The following is a 20,176-nucleotide window of genomic DNA, read 5'->3' on the forward strand; positions in this document are numbered from 1 at the left end:
GATAAATGTTAAAACTCAGTCTTAGAACTTTTCTGTAGTTGTTGAGCTGTGTTTTCTCAGTCTAAAACCATTCAGGTAGAATCCCAGCAGCTGGCTGTCCACCTCTACCCACAGTGCTTCTTGAACAGAGTATGAATGTAAGGAGGTGTGAGTATAGTGCAGAGTTCCAGTGTTGTGGACAAGAAGCCATCAGTGGTGGTGTTCCTTTATGTGCAGAAGTGAACTGCATACAGTGTTGCAGATAAGCAAATTCTCCTGCCAAACCTAGAGCTGCCCAGGGACTGTCCCCACAGTCTAGTTAGTAACAGTGCTGCCAGTGCTGTTATAACGTTCAGCTGGTCTTTTCTGCACTGTGGAGTAGCACACTTTTTTTCTTTAGCTACGGCCAAGTTTTTGGAAATCTGCTTACAGAAGTCAGACATGGGTGTGAACTGTTGTGGTTTTCACTGTAATGTTATTTTTTTAGACATAAACTTTGTAAAAATGTAAACTTAGAAAACCTAGGAAAACAATTTAAAATCATCTTTTCTAATCGTGTGTGTTAGTATAGTTATATTTACTAATATACATATGCAGAAAAGATAAAAAGTATTAAGAAAAAACCTAAATAGTGAGAATTCATAGAAATCTTAACCAAAGGGTAGTGTGAGGTTTTTTATTTTTTTCTCTCTCTTTAATTTAAATTATAAACTTTGTTTTAAGTTCTGATATGTGGAAATAATAAAAATTCTTTTAAAAAATCACATTGACTGTTTTTACAACCACACATTCAAATTGTATTGTTAAAATAGAAATAAATGATAATTCAAATAATTACTGATTATTAATTAAAATTATCTTTGCCATGTTTGTGTTTTGAGCAAGCACAAATCACATGTCTGCTTACTTAAACTTTTAACAGGTATCCTTTCGCAGCAAGACGTTAATGTTGAGTTAGAAGTAAAGTTATTCTCAAACTATGGAAATGAGAAAATAAGAGTGAAAGAAGGAAACTGTTCTTACAGGGCTAGTTGTTTTTTCTGTCTTTCATTCTTTTATCTTTAGTCTACGACAGTGATATTCAATGTAATCTTCTAAATCAAAGTCAAAACATTTCCTTTTGTATGAAACACTGTAGCTAGCAAGGTATGCGTTTTAATTAAATACATTTTTTAAGAATCTATTTGGAGTATATGGGATGGATGCCTGGTGTAGTGTCAAAACATAAAACTGAGAGAGAACCCACTTCTGTTCTTTAACTGCTTGTTCTCGTGTCACATGGAATACTCTCTTGTATCTCTGCCTCTGGCTTCTCTTCTGTAAAATGGGCTCAAGAATTTAATTGACTGCCTTCACCCTTGCAAGAACATTGAGGACAGATACCTTGAAGTCTTGGAGGACAAAATGCTACCTTGTGTATTTTTTGATACTAACTTACCTTGTAAGTATGTGCTTTGTGTTGTGTATAGTGACACAGTGTGACATTGTGAACTTTTTTATGAGACTAAAAGGTCTTTGCATGCTTTAATGTTAAACTGTACTTCCATTATTAATGTCTTATTTTCTGAACTTTCTATTCTATCTTACTAGTGCAGTAGAAATGTTCATCTGAAGCCTATGTATTTTATAGTGTTCGGATTGGGAGGTGGAGTATAGATGTTTTCTGACAATCTTAGAAATGTGCAGAGTTGTACAGTTTGGTTAGGACTCTGCCCCAGGTCTGCAGTGTACAGAGGACTGTTTTTTCAGCTTAGGATCAGGCAAAAGGAGCCCTTTGTTTCTCCATTTTAGTGTTTTCCCACAGATTTCTGCTGACCTGCATGCCAAACCACCAATGGAAAGCCAGGGAGAGCTTCCTGTTTGAAATGTAGAGGAAGTTCATTAAGGAAGACCTCAGTCAGGATTTGAAAGGCTTAGATTCTCCTCTGTATGTTCCCCATACTGGTCCTCATTTTTTCTGTCCCAGACTGTTTTCCATCACAGTCTAGTGAATGAAGCTGCTAGGTAGTTAAGGCTGTTGTTGCATTGGATGCTAGAGCCTATACTGTTCTGAGATGATGGTTAAAAATATATGTGTGTAATTATTCATATGAAAACTTCTATACTCTATGATTTACTTTGTATTTGCATGTGGGCATAATTCTCAGAGCCTAAGAGCATTGATTGTTGTGTAACCCCCACCATCATCAGTGAATGTGTGATCCAGAGTCCTGTGCCCTTAAAAGAATTCCTGAGTGCTTTTTGTTAAATGTTCTGTGATGAAACTTAACAATTATAAAGGAAAAGAATTGGTAATTTTCCTGTCTGGTTCATATTGTGAAGTTTGGTAATTTCCAGTGCTATGGTAAAGGTTTAACTAAAGTTTCTAAAACTGTTCTGTTTGTATGACATCTGTTATCATTCTTTTCCAGAGAATACGATCAACTGTGGATGAAAAAGAACAAAAACAACTTCTCATGGATTTGGATGTAGTAATGCGGAGTAGTGATTGCCCATACATTGTTCAGTTCTATGGTGCACTCTTCAGAGAGGTACGGGTAAACTCTTTGGGTTTTAGCTGATAAATGCATATCTAATTTGGATGTATAAGAAAATGGCTAGATTAAATTCTAATCTTCAGCAAAGTGACCCATTAACAAGGAGGTTGTGTGTCATTATTAAAGTACAGAGCCATTTAAGTTAACCTGTGGGCTTTTTGCCTAGGGTTGCTTTGGCTACTCATTTGCTTGTTTTTGTTATGCTTTTCTTACTAGTTCTAGGGAAGAATTCCAGTGAAATTTGGACTCACAGCTTCTTACATTAAAGGATTATTATCATCTATACAGATGTGAATAGTTCTGTTTATTTGTGGTTGCTGCTTCTGAACCCCAAATATTTTCTACTAAGAATGTGACATAAATGTGTGTCAGTGCTTCAGTGTAGTTTTTTAGATCGATCGATCTATCTATCTATCTATCTATCTATCTATCTATCTATCTATCTATCTATCTATCTATCTATCTATCTACCTACCTACCTACCTACCTACCTACCTACCTACCTACCTACCTATCTATCTATCTATCTATCTATCTATCTATCTATCTATCTATCTATCTATCTATCTATCTATCTATCTATCTATCATGTATACAGTGTTCTGTCTGTATATATGTCTGCAGGCCAGAAGAGGGCACCAGATCTCATTACAGATGGTTGTGAGCCACCATGTGGTTGCTGGGAATCGAACTCAGAACCTCTGGAAGAGCAGCCAGTGCTCTTAACCTCTGAGCCATCTCTCCAGCCCCTCAATGCAGATTTTTAAGAATCATTAGGTTTATGATTTTTCGTTAGTAATGAAATGGGTCTCATGGTGACATTTTTAAAAGTAGATTTTTAATTAAAATAGACATATCACTTTTCTTCTTCCCTTTCCTTTCTCTAGCTCCCTTTATGTGTGTATTTCATTATACTTTGTTCTTATTTGCCTCACCCAACTACCCTTCCCCGTTTTCCTTTCTTCCTGTCTTAGGTGTTTCTTGTTTTTGTTTGTTTTTTCTGTAAAGAGGCACAATGACCACAGCAACTCTTACAAAGAAAACATTTAATTGAGGTGATAGCTTACAGAATCAGGGGTTCAGTCCATTATCATCATAATGGGGAGTATGTTGTCATGCAGGCAGATGTGGTGCTCACAGCTTCTTGACCAGAAGGTTAGAAAATATTGATTGACTGTCACACTGAGGGAATCTTGAGCAAAAGAGACCTCAAAGCCTGCCCTCACAGTGACACACTTCCTCTAGTAAGGCCACACCTCCTAAGAGTGCCATTCCCTTTGGGGGTCATTTTCTTTCAAGCCACTACACTCCCTCTTGCTGAACACCTTCCATTTTCTGCTCTCGTCAGTGTTTGAGTACACCTTTGTGTTCTTTCTATCCCCTCCTTCAGACCTCTTCCTCCACTCTCAGTTCCTTTTCTACTTTCATGTCATCTGTGTGTATGTGTGTATGAATGTATGTATCCATGTTTGTCTTTATGTGTATGTGTGTGCACGTGTGTATAATATGTATTTTGCATGTAGCAGAAAATATGTAGTATTTGTCTTTTTGAATCTGGCTCATTTTGCTTCATATATTTACTGTTTCATTCATTTTCCTACAAAGAATATAACTTCATTCTTTACAAAAGAATAAAATTCCATTGTGATTTTGTACCATATTTTAAAAGTCTATTCATCATCTGGTCATCTGTTGGTAGACGTCAGGCTGGTTCTGTACTTTGTCTGTTGTGAATGTGCAACAGGAGATGTGACTGTGCTAGCATCTCTGGTGGCCGCTTTAGATCTTCAGATGTATGCATAAAAGTCATATGACTGCATCATGCGGTAGTTCTACTCTTAGTGTTTATGAGAGGCCTCCATACTGATTTCCATGATACTCTAAGCTTACACTCCTACCAGCAGCTTATAAGGGTTGCTCTCTTCTTACACCTCCATCAGCATTTCTTTTCTTCATGAGAGCCATTTTGATGAGGTATAATGCAATCTCAAAGCATTTTATTTTTGTATTTTTTTGATGTCTAAGCCTTTTGAAAACCTATTTTCAAATGTTTCTTGGCCATTTGTATTTCTTCCTTTGAAAATTCTCTATTTTAGATTAATTATTGATTAGATGATCAGATTTATTTTGTTGTGTTTAACTTGTTGTTTTTTAAAATAATTTATTTAACTTTTATTTTATGTGCATGAAGGTATCAGATCCCCTGGAACTGGAGTTACAGACAGCTATAAACTGCATTGTGGGTGGGAACTGACCCCAGTCCTCTGAAAGAACAGCCAATGCTCTCGACCCCGAAGCTGTCTCTCCAGCCCCTAACTTGTAGTTCTTTATAGATTCTAGATATTAATCCATATTCTACAGGTAGCTGCTTTGATCTGTTCATAGTTTTCTTTGATTTAGAAAGTTTTGATTTGCATTTTCCTGATTGCTAAGGAGGTTGAACATGACCTTAAGTGTCTTTTGGCCATTTGAACTTCTGTTGAGAATTCTCTGTTCAGTTCAGTGCCCCATTTTTTAATTGGGTTAATTAGCATTTTAAAGTCTAGTTTCTTGAGTTCTCTATATATTTTGGAGATCAGACCTTTGTCTGTTGCGGGGTTGGTAAAGATCTTCTCCCAGTCAGTAGGTTGCCTTTTTGTCTTAGTGACAGTGTCCTTTGCTTTACAGAAGCTTCTTAGTTTTAGTAGGTCCCATTTATTCAATGTTGCCCTTAATGTCTGTGCCCATCTGATGTAGGGTACTTCCCACTTTCTCTTCTATCAGGTTCAGTGTGCTCAGACTGATATTGAGGTCTTTGATCCATTTGGACTTGAGTTTTGTGCATGGTGATAGATATGGGTCTATTTTCATTCTTCTACAGGTTGACATCCAGTTGTGCCAGCACCATTTGTTAAAGATGATTTCTTTCTTCCATTGTATACTTTTAGCTCCTTTATCAAAAATGAGGTGTTCATAGGTTTGTGGGTTAAAATCCGGGTCTTCTATACGATTCCATTGGTCGACTTCTCTGTTTTTATGCCAGTACCACACTGTTTTCATTACTGTAGCTCTGTAATAGAGTTTGAAGTCAGGGGTGGTAATGCCTCCAGAAGATCCTTTATTGTATAGGATTTACAGCCCAATCTTATACAGGCATTTTCTCAATTGAAGCTCCCTCATCTCTGATGACTCTAGCTTGTTTGAAACTAGCCAGAACAGGGACTGTGCTGAACCTGTAGGTTGCTTTGGATCATATCTATCTAATTATCACAACATTAATTCCGGCCATTTTTTGGGGGGGGCTTTTTTTTTGTTTTTTTTCGAGACAGGGTTTCTCTGTGGTTTTGGAGCCTGTCCTGGAACTAGCTCTTGTAGACCAGGCTGGTCTCGAACTCACAGAGATCCGCCTGCCTCTGCCTCCCAAGTGCTGGGATTAAAGGCGTGCGCCACCACCGCCCGGCTAGTCTGTTCTTCAATTTCCTTTTTCCAGGCTTTACAGTTTTATCCTCTTTGTTAGGGTTTTGCTAGGTATTTTATTATTTACTTTTTGAAATTGATGAATGAGGGTTTTGTTTTTGTTTGTTTTCTTTTTGTCCTCCAATCCCTTTCTGGGAAAGTTCATTGCTGGTATATGAAAAGGCTACTGAGTTTTATATTCATAGTAGATATAAAAAACAGTTTATGTCTTAGTTACTTTTCTATTGCTGTGAAGAGACACCATGACCAAGGCAACTTAAAGAAGACAGAGTTTATTGAGCTCGCAGTTTCAGAGGTTTAGAGTCCATGACCATCATTGTAAGGAGCATGACAGCAAGCAGAAGGTGGAGAGAGTCACCTGGGAATGGTATGGGCTTTTGAAACCTCAAAACCCACTCCCAGTGACAACACTTTTTCCAACAAGGTCATACCTCCTAATTCTTCTCAAATAATTCCACTAACTAGGGACCAAGTATTCAAATATCTGAGTTTATGGGGACCATTCTTATTAAAACTACCACAGCTACTTTACTGTGGTTATCAAATCTAGAGTTTTCTGATGGAGTCTTTAGGGTCTTTCAAAAATAGGATCATGTCAGCCAGGCATGATGGTGCACAGCTTTAATTTCAGCACTTGGGAGGCAGAGGCTGGTCCATCTCTTTGAGTTCAAGATCAGTCTGGTCTACAAGTTGAGTTTTAGGGCAACCAGGGCTACACAGTAGTAAAAAAGGATTATGTCATCTGTAAATGGATTGTTTGACTTCTTCCTTTATTATTTGTAGCCTTTAAAATTTCTTTCTTAGTCTCCTTGCTCTAGCTAAGACTTTTAGCATCAAATGAGAGTGGACTTCCTTGTTTCTTTTCTGATGTTAGAGCAATGCATTCAGTTCTCTTAATTCACAATAATCTTGACTATAAATTTGTTCTTTATGCCCTATATTGGGCTAAGCTATATGTGCTTCTAATCTTAGTTTCTTTAGGACCTTCAGCCTGAAGGAATATTGCACTTTGTCAAAAGCCTTGTCTGAATCTATTGAGATGATCATGTGATTTTTCTCTGAGTTTTACTACTGTGCTGTATTATTTTATTGTATGAGGTGGCCTGAATAGAAATGTCCCCCATAGGCTCAGACACTTGACACTTGGTCTCCTGTTGCAGTTGGGTCCCTAATTGCAGTTAATGGCACTGTTGGGAGAGTTTTTAGGAGCTATGGCCTTCCTGGAGGAAGTATGGCACTGGGGACAAGCTTTGAAAGTATATAGTCACATTTGACTTACAGTTCATTCTCTGGTTCATGACTGCACTTAAAGGTATAAACATTCTGCTTCCTGTTTCTGCTGCTGCTTACCACCATGTCTTTCTACTATGATGTGTTCTTGTCCCTCTAGACCCGTAAGTCCAAATAAACTTCTAAGAGTTGCCTTGGTTATGGTGTTTTATAATAGCAACAGGAATGTAGTATGTATAAAGTGTAAGTGTGAAACAATCCTTACAATACCGGAATGAAACCAACTTGATAGTTAGGGTTTTTGAATTTGGTTTGCAAGTATTTTGTTGAAATTATCCTTTGTATATGTGGGTTGGTGTTATTGTAACTGAAGCTTTGTAGAATGGTGTTTCTTCCTTTCTATTTTATAGAGAAGTCTGAGGATGCAGGTGCTGGCTTTTCTGGAAAAGCTTTGGGAATTCATTAGTCAGACTTTTCCCTCCTGGGCTTTTCCTTACTGGGGGATTTTATTACCACTTCAATTTTATTGCTCCTTGTGGATCTGCTTAGTTTCTTTTATATTCTTGATTTAATTTTGGTAAGACATATATGTCTGTAAATTTACCTTTCCTATATTTTCTAGTTTTCTAAGAATATATTTTTTGCTGGGTAGTAGACCTTGAATCCCAGTACTTGGGAGGCAGAGACTGGTGGATCTCTGTGTGTTTAAGGCCAACCTGGTCTACAAAGAGAGTTCCAGAACATCCAGGGCTGTTACGCAGAGAAACCCTGTCTCAAAAAACAAAAACAAATATATGTACATACATATATATTTTCAAACCAATTCTTAGTGATTCTCTATCGTTGGCATATGTTGTACTATACTCATTTCCAACTCTATTAAATTTTAATTTTTTTCTATTTAGTTAGATTGACGGGGGGGGGGGTCTATCAGTTTTGTTTATTAGAGAACCAGCCTTTGTGTGTGTGTCTGTGTGTCTGTGTGAGTGTCTTTGTCTCACTGTCTCTCTCAGACAAGTTCTGTCTATGTAGCCCTGGCTGGCCTGGAATTCACTCCGTAGACCAGGCTGACCTCAAACTTAGAGATTTGCCTGCCTTGGCTTCCTGAGTGTTAGTGTTAATGGTGTGGCCACCATACCAGACAGAACCAACTTTTTCTTTGATTGCTTCTGCGTATAATTCTTTTATTCTTCTAGTATTTTTTTACCTTGACTTTCATTATGCATTGATCAATGTTTTTGTTTTTATAAGACCTTGGAATGTATTAGGCCACTTATTTGTGATTGCTTTTATTTTTCTTTTAGTGTAACTAACTACTCATAGCTATGTATTTTTCTCTTAGAAGAACAGTAGGTGTATACTGAAGTTCTGGCAGACCGCTTCCATTTTCATTTAGTTCTGAAAAGCATCTGGTTTCCTTCCTGATTTCTTCATTGGTACGCTGTTCATTCTGGAGAGTATCGTTCAGTCTCTTGAGTGTTTGTTTCATTTTGTGGGTTTTCTTGTTATTGATAGTTTATAGTGTTTTTCTACTGATTTGATAAGGTCTAAGACCTTAATATTGATTTTTTTTCTTGTTTGTTTTGTGAACACTTGCTTTGTGAATTAGAACATGTTCTGTCATAAGGAAGGTTCCCTGAGCCGCTCAGATTTCATAGCTGTTATATGGATGATTCTAGAGATACCTATTAAGTTCATTTTATCTGTAGTGGGGTCTTGATTTGTTTAAATTGTTGTGGTCTTTTGGCAACATTTTATAGTTGGTTGTTTTGTAAGTCTTTTTCCTCTCTCATTAGATCCATTCCTTTGTGCCTTATTGTTTTAATTTTTGTTATGAATGATGTCTGTAATAAATATTTTATTTTCTAAGTGGTTATTGTTGCTGTGTGAGTATATCGTTGAGAACCTTATCTTGTTAATTCAGTATCTCATCATCTTCTACCTTTGTTTCCCAGTAAATGCACATTCAGGAATTTCTTGTTTTGTGTCCAGGCATGGTTTGACATGACAGTGTTGTTACTGTCACTCCTCTTTCTCTCGGTTCCTTCCTTTTCCTTCTTCAAGCATGGCTCAAGGCTTTTGTCTGTTTTTCGCTAAAGGAGGTGTCAAGAGAGATAGAACTTTGTTGTGCACCTTAGAAACTGCAAGGATGTTTCCTCTGGAGTTCCTCTTCCCTCCTGTTGTTGGACTGCTCTGACCCCCATTCTCATCCACAGTAACTGTAGCTTTTAGCACATGCAAGGCACTGTATGCTTTAGCTGTGTGAACTCACCTAACCTTTACTCTAGTCTACAGAGGGTGGTGGACAGTCTCATTTCATAGATGAGAAGGGAAAAACCCAGACCTATATAAACAGAAAATGTCAGGCCTCCCAGGCTCTCAACAGGAGGGATCTTTCTACCCTTGAAATTACTTACTTGCTACTGGTGGTATGAGTGCACTGTAGTTTCCTCTAAAAGGAAGCTGTAGTAAATCCACTGAGAAGGTGTCGTTATATTAAAATAAAGTTGAGTGTGTGTTTTTGGTGGAGAGTTTTGGTTTTCCTGTGAGAACCTTGTAGAAAGGTGTAACATTGAGAAGACAGAAAATAGAAAAGTTCATTATGTCAAATATGTTTTTAAAATATGTTCCCCAGTCATTTAGTGACATAAATGTTCTAGTCCTGTTACTCCTCTCAGTGTTCTTCAGTATGCTCGTCACACTTGTGAGCTGGATATGCTTGTGCTGTGGGGCCTAACTGAAGAAAAGACTCAGGGAAGCTGCTTTCTACTCAGCTCAGTTACAAGGGCTGGTTTTTCCTTAAGGGGCATTCACTTCCTCTATCTAGAACAGGCTTGAGATATAAGAGGTTACTGTGTACAAAGTCTCTGAAAGTACAACTGTATCCATAAATTAGCATCAGCATAAAAGTTGTTGAAGATGGTTTTCGGCATTATCTCTGATGGTAGCTTTTCTACTTTGGTCAGTGCTTTATACCCTGTTCAGATGGACACAGCTGCTAGTTCCTTAACTGCTAAGGGCCCGCACTTTCTCCTATCTTCCCTGCCTACCTTGGTGACCACAGTAGTCTTCAGTGTTGTACACCATTCCCTTTTTGAGCTGTTTAGTGTTTTCTAGTTTTTGTTATTTCTTTCTGTAGATTACAGAATATTAAAGATGTACTCCTATTTGTGCGGTGATTTTATAAATGTCAGTATGGCTACTTACTTGCAGAAGGTTCATCCCAAGGTATCCTGTGGATGCTTGAGACCTGATATTACCAAACTCTTACATTGTTTTTTCTTGCACATATACCTGTGAAAATATTCAATGTAATAGTGGCACAGTAAGTGATAATCATAATTATACCAATCACTAAGGTGTGACAATTAGAATACCCTAGGAATACCTGAAGCAGAACACTGAAATATTGTGACAGTTGATCTCATAACTGGCTTTTATAGAAACATGGCTACATATATACTAGGTCCTATAGAAAGAATAGTTACATAGGTTAAAACGCTGACTCCCTTCACTGGTGGAATGGGGTAGAACAGCACAGGATGTTCTCACCTATGCACATAAACACACAATTTGAAACTTTGGGATTGTTTATCACTAGAACACTATTTGTACTGTTATCAGATCACAGTGACTGCAAGAAAGCAGGGACTTTTTCCTGTGTCTCTATGATAAAATTGTTTTCCTCCACTGTCTTAATTGTTGCCAGTATTGATTTTCTGAAGACAAACATAATAAATGAGCAGTTGTACTGTATTAGACAGTGTACACTCTGTGTGGGGCAGACAGGGGAAAAGGAACCCCGAGCAAGCTGATGCACCTCACCAAGAAGGCTTCTGGTCTGAACAAGGTGTCTTTACTGTTCATTTTGTTTTTCTAATTTGAGAAGCTCTACTAGTTTCTCAAGATAAACTTTCTTGTCAAGGAGAAAGGATAGTTTTCCATATCTTTTCTAATTTTAGGCACAGTTATGACAAAATTTGAAATTTTTATCAAAGCACAAAAGTTTTTTGTGTAAGTTAAGAGTGGGAAAAATAAGACTGAAGAGATGGCTCAGCCATTAAAAAGCACTGACTGCTCTTGTAGAGAACCTGGGTTCCATTTCCAGCACTCACTTGTCTGTAGTCCTAGTCCCAGGGGAGTTGGCACTCTCTCTTGACTTCCAAGGGTACTGCACTCTCTCACACACACAAACATACTTTAAAAAAATGAATAAATTAATAAAAAACAATCAGTGGATAAAACAGGCTTTATCTACATAGTTATCCTTAAACTCAGGTAGGATATCTTTCCCAGATCCTTAATGATGTATTAAAAATGATTATGAGTTGGAGGTACAGTGTAAAACAGAGAAAGGTGTCTTCTTAATTCTGTTTCTGTCCTAACTAGGGGAGGCCACTGCTTAATATTAGAATTTTAGTGGTGACGAGCATCTGTTGTTTTACAGGGCGACTGTTGGATCTGTATGGAGCTCATGTCTACCTCGTTCGATAAGTTTTACAAATATGTATATAGTGTGTTAGATGACGTTATTCCGGAAGAGATCTTAGGCAAAATCACTTTAGCAGTAAGTATCTGACTATCACACCACTGATGTGCACTGCGTGAAGAGGTTGCTGATGTATGTGAATGCACACGCTTTCAGATTGTTGTTGCCTCCCTGAGAAAGTCATTTTTAGTAGAATAAGAGTTAGTCACTTCTGTGCCATAATTAACGTAATAGGTGTGAAGAACACTTTTCAAAATCTGGTCTATGGATACTGCAGTGTTGTTTGCATCCATATCTCAAAGAGCTGTAGCAGACTAGTTTAAATGAAACTAGAAATGAAATTTTATATTTGTTTCTCCTGTCGTTTTTTACTATCTTAAGTAGATTATATTCCTAGGCTAATCAAAGTGGCAGAAGTCTTTTTGGGGGGGCTTTTAAAGACAAGTTTTCTCTGTAGCTTTGGAGTAGACTAGGCTGGCCTAGAACTCACAAAGATTTGCATGTCTCTGTCTCCCGAGTGCTGGGATTAAAGGCATGTGCCACCACTGCCCAGCTTTTTTGAAGCCTCTTAAATTAAGCTTTTAGATAAGGTATGTTTTGCTATGGTTTAAGACTGAGGATTATTATTATTATTTAGTTTAAGCAATTTAAAATGTTGACTTCCAATTAGTAGCCAACATTTTGATTAATTTGATCACTTTGCTTTTACCAGAAGACCAAAAAATGAAAGGGTTCTCTTGCAAATTATGTGTTGTGGTTTGAGAACTGAATTTATGGTCATTTACTTTCTTGCTCTTATCTTTTAGTTGATGTGTACAATTTATCTTACAAAGGAAAAGGCAACTTATTTTTTTATAAAGCAAAATTAATAAGACATTAGAACCCCTGAGAACCTGAGCCAGAAATACTTGTCTAGTTAATTGGTTTGTGAGCTAAATCATACTATGGTTGCTTCAGATTTCTTTGAATCAGTTTCTTTTCCAATTTAGTTTATTTGTCAGTTGCCAACTTAATGATTTCTAATGAATCTGATTTAAAAAATATAAACAATTTCTGAACTCTATTTCAGTTGTAAAAGATGTGTGTATCTAGTAGACTTTTAAAATTTTGATAAAACCATAGTTAGCAAATTACTTTCAGATTGATAATTTTGTTAAAATTTTTGTTCACTGTCAAATTAATGATGAAATTTAAATTTTTATGAGTTAGCTAAGTTTTAAGATATATATTCTTTCATATTATAAAATAAACTGACTTGCACTAGAAACTTATTCATTGCTCAGATGAATATGTAAATCTCATTGTTTAGCCACTCTTTTATTGTAACAAGCTATTGTTTTCTTAGAACTTGCCACTTCACAGTGTTAGAATACAAATAGTACTATACAGTAGAACACTACTATAGTATTATGCAATAATAGAATAATGATAGTAGTTAATGGTGAGTGAATATTATTTATGTTGAGCCAAGATTCTGTAACATAATTTTCTCAGTAACTCTATGGTAAGTAATATACTATTTTTACAGATGGTAAGTCTGAAAGCATGGAAATAATAATTTGCTTTGGTACTTATAGTTTTAAGTTGTTGATGATCAAAACCTCCATAGCCCAAACTCATAACCCCACTCTTAACTACAACATAACAGGATAGCTGTGAAATTTGGAAAATAAATATAAAATTATTTTTATCAGGTATTGTAATATATATAGTATATACATGAATAACTTATTTAGACATGTGTGTTTGTATTTTTCTGACTAGGTGATCACCTTATATAGTAAGCATATTTTAAATTACCTTCTGAAAAGTCTCTTGCTAATTAATAGACCAATGAACACATGGGAAGAGTTTCTTAGCTAATACAAGGTGGTATTTTCTACATTCCTCATATAATTCTTCTGACAGTAAAGATTTGACCTTCCTTCCTTCCTTCCTTCCTTCCTTCCTTCCTTCCTTCCTTCCTTCCTTCCTTCCTTCCTTCCTTCCTTCCTCTTTAACAGCAAATGTGTTGGCCTGTTATCAAGTCTCTGTTGCTTCCCTTTCTGAAGAAGCCTATGATTTCTAATCATGAGTAGTGTGAACCAGGACAGAATAAATTACTGCTGACTGAGCAGATTTGCTGGATCTGCAGAACTTACTTCAGGGGTATAGTGATTAAGTGTGAGGGACTGAGGATTTATGGAAATTATCACCATCATGGATAGTGAACATGTACTGGTTTTTATGATTGTACAGGTTTGAGGTACAAAAACAATACAACTTTTTAGTGACTTCATATGTAAGTCATGTTACTGTTTTCTTAACTGTCAGAGAGGACCATGTAGAGGCAACTTTTCTGATGTAAGATTATATGCCATTGTCATTCAAAATACAGAAAGACAACATTTGAAATGCTAAGCTGAGAAAGCATACAGGGGGCTATGGAGGCCATTGCTTGTGATAGGTTGTTGGGCTATTTTATTAAAAACTCAAGATCTTTATCCCACCTCTTTTTTTTTTTCCTCCCCAGACTGTGAAAGCACTAAACCACTTAAAAGAAAACTTGAAAATTATTCACAGAGGTGGGTATGGATTGCTTTCTGTGGAATCGGAATCAACTTTTTCTCCTTATATTGGTTAAAGTATTTTTTTTAATGAAAACTCCCATAATACTATATAAACCTCCATGGAATATTTGTGTTTCTGGTCAACAAAATAAAAAAATCCAACTAACCAAAAAACACAGAGAAAACCAAATCCAAATACTGTGTATCCTAAGCATCAGCTTTTCTTCCCCTGGAATTTTTTAAATTTCTATCTCATTTAGTAAGTACATTGGGCTTGAAAGTTACATTTTGCTAGAGATTATTGATTTTAGTTAGAAATAGTTACTGTTGATAATGAAATGTATTTGTACAGTTCATATGTGCCAATAACATTAATACAAGGGAAATATGAATGGCTAAAAATAAATCTCTCATTGCTCAGTGTAATTGATGACTGGATACCATCAAAGCATCAGAGTGGCTATGAAGACATTCAAAGACGAATCTGACGAGATGGGACCATTAGGCCTTTTCCTCATTTCTGGGGATTGAACCCAGGTCCTTGTGCATTCTGGATAAGTGCTCCCTACCTCTTAGCTATGCTCCCAGCCCCTATACTTAATCATTTTAAAGCCTTGGTGTTTCTCCTATGAACTGTTTCTTCTCACTTTAGAGCATGTGTTTGTAAAAGAGACTTAAAATTTACACTATAAACTGAAATTCCTCTAAAACATGACCTGCTTGTAAAAATCTTTGATTATCTGACATTAATGACCACCTTAGCTCGCAATATTGCTTCTAGTCTCCTGAAGAAAGGACTCTCACTCCCTGGATGGGTGTTTTTAGCAACAGGAACTTTTTTTTACATGTTTGTATTTTATGTCACATTCACTAGACTTCTCCCCTGCTCTAAGAGCATGAGACATACCCTGACGGAGCTGAGACTAGTCAGGAGCCATATTTTGGAAGTGTGGATAGAAACCTTGACATGATGCAGGTCCCACGAGAAAGGGTGGGAGGATTAAGAATGGGTGTTTTCGAGAGGTGATCTTCTGGGTCTGTTATCATAGGGGAGCTTTTCTGGACTGTTCAAGTTATATATAGATGTTTTCTATGTCTCAACTTACTAAATTTTCTGTGATATTGACAATGAAATAGATAGAAGAATTATGATCAAAATAGAGAATTGGAGAGCGTAGGGGAAATTTTGGCAGTCAGCTCATTGACATATTGGTAGTAATTATCATCAGTCAGGAGGAGCTTTGTGTTTGCACGCCGAACAAAGGCCAACAGTTCTGAAAGTCATAGAAATGAGTCCAAGGGAAAGTTGGTTGGGAGAAACTGGAGAAAGCCACTTAAGATCAAAAGACCCTGAGATGGGCTAGATAATTGGCTCAGTAGCTTGCTGCTCTCTAGAGGAACCAGATTCTGTTCCTAGCACCCACACTGCGTGACTCACAGCCTCCTCCTATAACTCCAGCTGCAGGGGATCTGATGTCTACTGATCTCTTAGGGTCTCTCCTCACACTCTTGACCTACACTTACACACACACATACAAATAAAAATTAATCTTAAAAAATATCTTAGAAATAACTGCATTTTTGAGAATAAATAATTTTTTTCCTTTAAAATAATGATTTCATAAATTGAAGCTATACTCAACGAAATTATCGGTTCATGACTGGTTTACTTTATACTTTGTTGTGTAATTCTTGATATCTTTTGAAAGTTAGCTTAGTATATTATCTGATGAAGTTCATTCTTTGTTCTGACTACTGAAAACCATGATTTGTTTGTGTTTTATATGTATGAAGATGGTAAGAGAAAAAGTCTTTTGGCTTGTTAAATTATAGTGGTGAAAGGAGTTTGACTGTTAAATTGCAGTTCTTGTCTCTTTTTAGTTTTATGGACAAGGTCTTATTCTGTAGCCAGGTTGGCCTTAAATTCTTGGTTAATCATCCCCCAACAGTGTCCTAAGTGCTGGGATTACAGGGATGAGCCACCATCTTTGACTTTAGTTATTGATGTATGTTTAAAATATGATTGCATGTGCTAAGTAAAGGTTGGTTTCTTGTATATCTGAATTTAAGGACTCCAGATTTCAGTAGTTTTGAGGATAGTACTTTAGAGTTGCTTGATTGATCATTTGTGTACTGATGGCATGTATCTCTTGCAGATATCAAACCTTCCAATATTCTTCTGGACAGAAGCGGAAATATTAAGCTCTGTGATTTCGGCATCAGTGGACAACTTGTGGACTCCATCGCCAAGACAAGAGATGCTGGGTGTAGACCGTATATGGCAGTAAGTGTGCAGCAAAGTCTCTTGCTTGGCAGTCATCACACAGAGAGCTTGTGCCCTTTGGTTCTAGGTGGAGGGAATTTGCCTTCATCCATGCAGCTTCACTGTGCTAGAGCACTTTTCTTCCTAAGCATTTCCAAGCTTAAGTTTTAACTTCTGAAAGCATTGCTCAATTATTTCAGTGCACTGCTATGTACATGTTAGTCCTCTTGTTTGGCATTTAGCATTTATGGTCTTTCCTGATTTTTGTTTTCATTTTCTTCAACTCACCCAGTCAACCAAGTGATAAATTATCCTTGTCTTTGTGTTGCTTCTATCTCCTGTACTTCTTGACCATAAGATATAATCAGAATCGGTTAAGAAATGTTTGTTCTAGGCCACTAAGGATGCTGTCACAAGTTGTAGAAGAGTAACTTAGTACAGGAAGACAGTTCCTGACAGAATACAGTGTGTCTTCCAGAGTCTGAAACTGTGCACCAATTGTGATTTGTTACTTCAGAATGGATGGAACACAGCAGTAAATGCAGAGGCCTTGGGCGTTAATCAGGAAGACAGATGGACACTGTTCTTTCAGAACTTCCCTGTTTGCCTTATCCCCGTGAATTTGCATGGCTTGTTCCACAGCCAAGAGTTTGAACTACATTTGATTGATGTTTGGTGTCTATATTTTAATTTTTCCCCCTAGGTGCCAGTTTTGTCCTTTAGTGTCCTTAGAGGAGAACAGCATGCTCCTACAAGTGATGATAAAGTTTGCTGTTGTTTATTGAGCCTTTTCTGTCAGTCTGTTTCAGTATTGTAGACTTTTTAAATCATCATCATTGGAAGGGCATGTCTTCTGTGGTCATGTGTGGAGGTGAGAGGACATTTTTATGGAATCAGTTCTCTCCTTCCACCTTTACTTAGATTCTAAGAATTGAACTGAGGTTGCCAGTGTCACTCAACAAATGCCTTTACTCATTGAGCTATCATGCCTCCAAGGACCTTTTTAAAATAAAGATTAGCTAAGAGTTGAAGAAAGTTTTTCCTCCTTTGTTTTCTTTATGGTTGCTTCTTCTTCTTCCTATCTATCTATCTATCTATCTATCTATCTATCTATCTATCTATCTATCTATCATGTATACAATATTCTGTCTGCGGGTATTCCTACAGGCCAGAAGAGGGCGCCAGACCTCTTTACAGATGGTTGTGAGCCACCATGTGGTTGCCGGGAATTGAACTCAGGACCTTTGGAAGAGCAGGCAGTGCTCTTAACCGCTGAGCCATCTCTCCAGCCCTATGGTTGCTTCTTTAAGTGCTATAAAAATTTTAAGTCAGGATAGTCACAGGCTAGATGTTCAAGGTTCCCTGGCATGCTCTGGGTGGATGGGTTTGGTGCTTCTTCAGGTTTCATATTCATTTAAAACCTTGAATGCATTTTTTTCTCTTCATCACTTGGACGTCAGTTTGCTATCAGTTCTGTTTCTTACCTCAGTGTGTGATCATGTGAAACAGAATGCTGCCTGTTCTTTGCATGTGTTCTCTTGCTGTATATACATGGGCTCCATGTTTGGAAAGTATTGCCTATGAAATGTTTAATATTGTCAATAGAATTGTTGCACTGTCAGTAACCTAAATTTATTAGATTTTTTTCATTCACTTTTTCTACAAACAAAAATGTAAAAGTGAGCCAGACCATGGTGGCACACGCCTTTAATCCCAGCACTCTGGAGGCAGAGGCAGAGGCAGACAAATCTCTGTGAGTTCGAGGCCAACCTGGTCTATAAGAGCTAGTTTCCAGGACAGGCTCCAAAGCTACAGAGAAACCCTGTCTCGGAAAATCAAAAAAAAAAAAAAAAAAAAAAGTAAATGTGTGTGTAGATAAAAAGACTTTTTTTTTGAACTGAGCTTTGTGAATGTTGTTACTTGATAAATGCAGTTCAGAAAATACTCTTTTTGTGTTAATTAGGAACAAATGACACAGCAGATTCAAAGGCAAGAAATAAAAATGATTAGACACATTTGGTAACTGCCATAATTGACACATTCAGTAACCATACAGCCCAGAGAATAACTGAGCATGACCCGGCTCAGAGCTGGTTTAGTGCTAAGGTTAGCCAGAACAATTTTCCCTGTAACAGTAGGATTTTATTGCTCTTCTTGTGGTAATAGAAAACCTAAAACTGAATACTTGTAAGGAAAGAATGTTTTTAGAGGCTGAAAGTTAAGATTGAGTAGCTCTCATCTATTTGTTTCTGGTGAGAGCCTTTGGCTTTACCATAATACGGCAGAGAAATGGAAAAGGAATTGTCTGTGTGCAGAAAGGGCTAAAGGGCCCTGTTTTATAATAACCCACTGCTAAGAGACCTGACTTAATAGCCCAACATCAATCCTTTCTGAGTCCCCCCTTGACCAGCTAAGCTCTTAGAGACCTCACCTCTTAAAGGCCCTTTGTCTAAATGATTGACTGTCTTGCTACTGACACCTTGGGAACCAGTTCTCTAGCACCACAACACTTAGGAACAAAACATTCTCAAACATTAGCACTATGTTATATTCCTTAAGAAGTCCTTTCGATTCATGCAAGTCTTAAAGATGTAACTGTGGCCCAGATACAGCAAACAATTCTGAATTCATTTAACTTTTAACAAAAGACACAGTCTCTGTTCTTGTGTTGAAATATTGTCCTGAGACCCCAGCAAGAAAAGGAGTGTAAGGCCTCACTGTTCTTCTTGACTTTATCCAACTCTGGGACAGCTTTATCCTACAGTCCTATCCTATCTTACAACTTTATCCTACAGGCCAGCTGAACTCTGCAGCTCTGATGTTGACTGGATCAAATGAAATAGTCCTATCAATTGGTTTACAGAGGCCGACATACATGGACAAGAACATTAGTTTTGAAAGCCTGGAAGTAGCTTGACTCTTCTTGATATATTGTTGCATGTCAGAAATGCCTTTTGCTTATGTTTTTGAGACAAGGTTTTATGAAACCCAGGCTGGCTCGAAATTTGGGATCTTCCTGCTTCCATCTTCATTTTACAAGTACTGGAATTACCAGAAATGCCCTTGTAGTGGACTTTTACAGTTTTTCCTCAGTCTAGAGAAGCTGGAATTACTCTTTAACTTGTTGAATATTAAAAAGATCTGAAATAAAGAATTTTTGCATAATGTTTTATATGGAAATTATTAACAGTTTACCAAGTTCTCTGCCCCCCATATAAGTATGTGAATGCGTGTGTGTGTGCATGTGTATGTTGTGCACTTGCATGTTTGCTGAATCATTTTATTCTAAACACTTGATTGTCCCTCTTATAATATGTATATTCTTTTACATGACCACAATAACATTAACATAAAATAGTCAAGGATTTTGTTTTATTACATAGGCAATACTACATTTAATCCCAGTGCTGAGGAGGCAGTGGCAGAGTCAGGTAAATCTCTGTGAATTTGAGGGCAGCATGGGCTACATAGTAAGTTCCAGGACAGCGTGGTGAGACCCTGTCTCAAAAAAAAAAAAAAAAAAAAAAAAGCAATTCATGGGTTTGGATACTATTACTGAAAATGGAATGAAACTTTTTTTTAACACTTTACTCTTACTATGTGGAAGTACCAGTAGTTGGCTTCTGTGGGCATGTTGGTATTGCCTTGGTGACCTTGCTAGTTTAGCACCACG

The 20,176-nt window shown here is 37.2% G+C and overlaps 1 protein-coding gene across 7 annotated transcripts in view; it reads left to right on the forward strand.

Annotated features, from left to right (window-relative positions):
* Positions 1–20,176, forward strand: part of Map2k4 (mitogen-activated protein kinase kinase 4) — a 98,295-nt gene that overhangs the window by 67,114 nt on the left and 11,005 nt on the right. For all 7 annotated transcript variants that reach the window (XM_075992141.1, XM_075992142.1, XM_075992147.1 and 4 more), the window contains 4 exons: positions 2,391–2,510; positions 11,650–11,769; positions 14,204–14,255; positions 16,397–16,524. In XM_075992141.1, coding sequence (XP_075848256.1) covers positions 2,391–2,510; positions 11,650–11,769; positions 14,204–14,255; positions 16,397–16,524 — 420 coding nt within the window. The remainder of the gene's footprint in view (positions 1–2,390; positions 2,511–11,649; positions 11,770–14,203; positions 14,256–16,396; positions 16,525–20,176) is intronic.

This window comes from Microtus pennsylvanicus, chromosome 11 (genome assembly GCF_037038515.1).
Source record: "Microtus pennsylvanicus isolate mMicPen1 chromosome 11, mMicPen1.hap1, whole genome shotgun sequence".
Lineage (NCBI taxonomy): Eukaryota > Metazoa > Chordata > Mammalia > Rodentia > Cricetidae > Microtus > Microtus pennsylvanicus.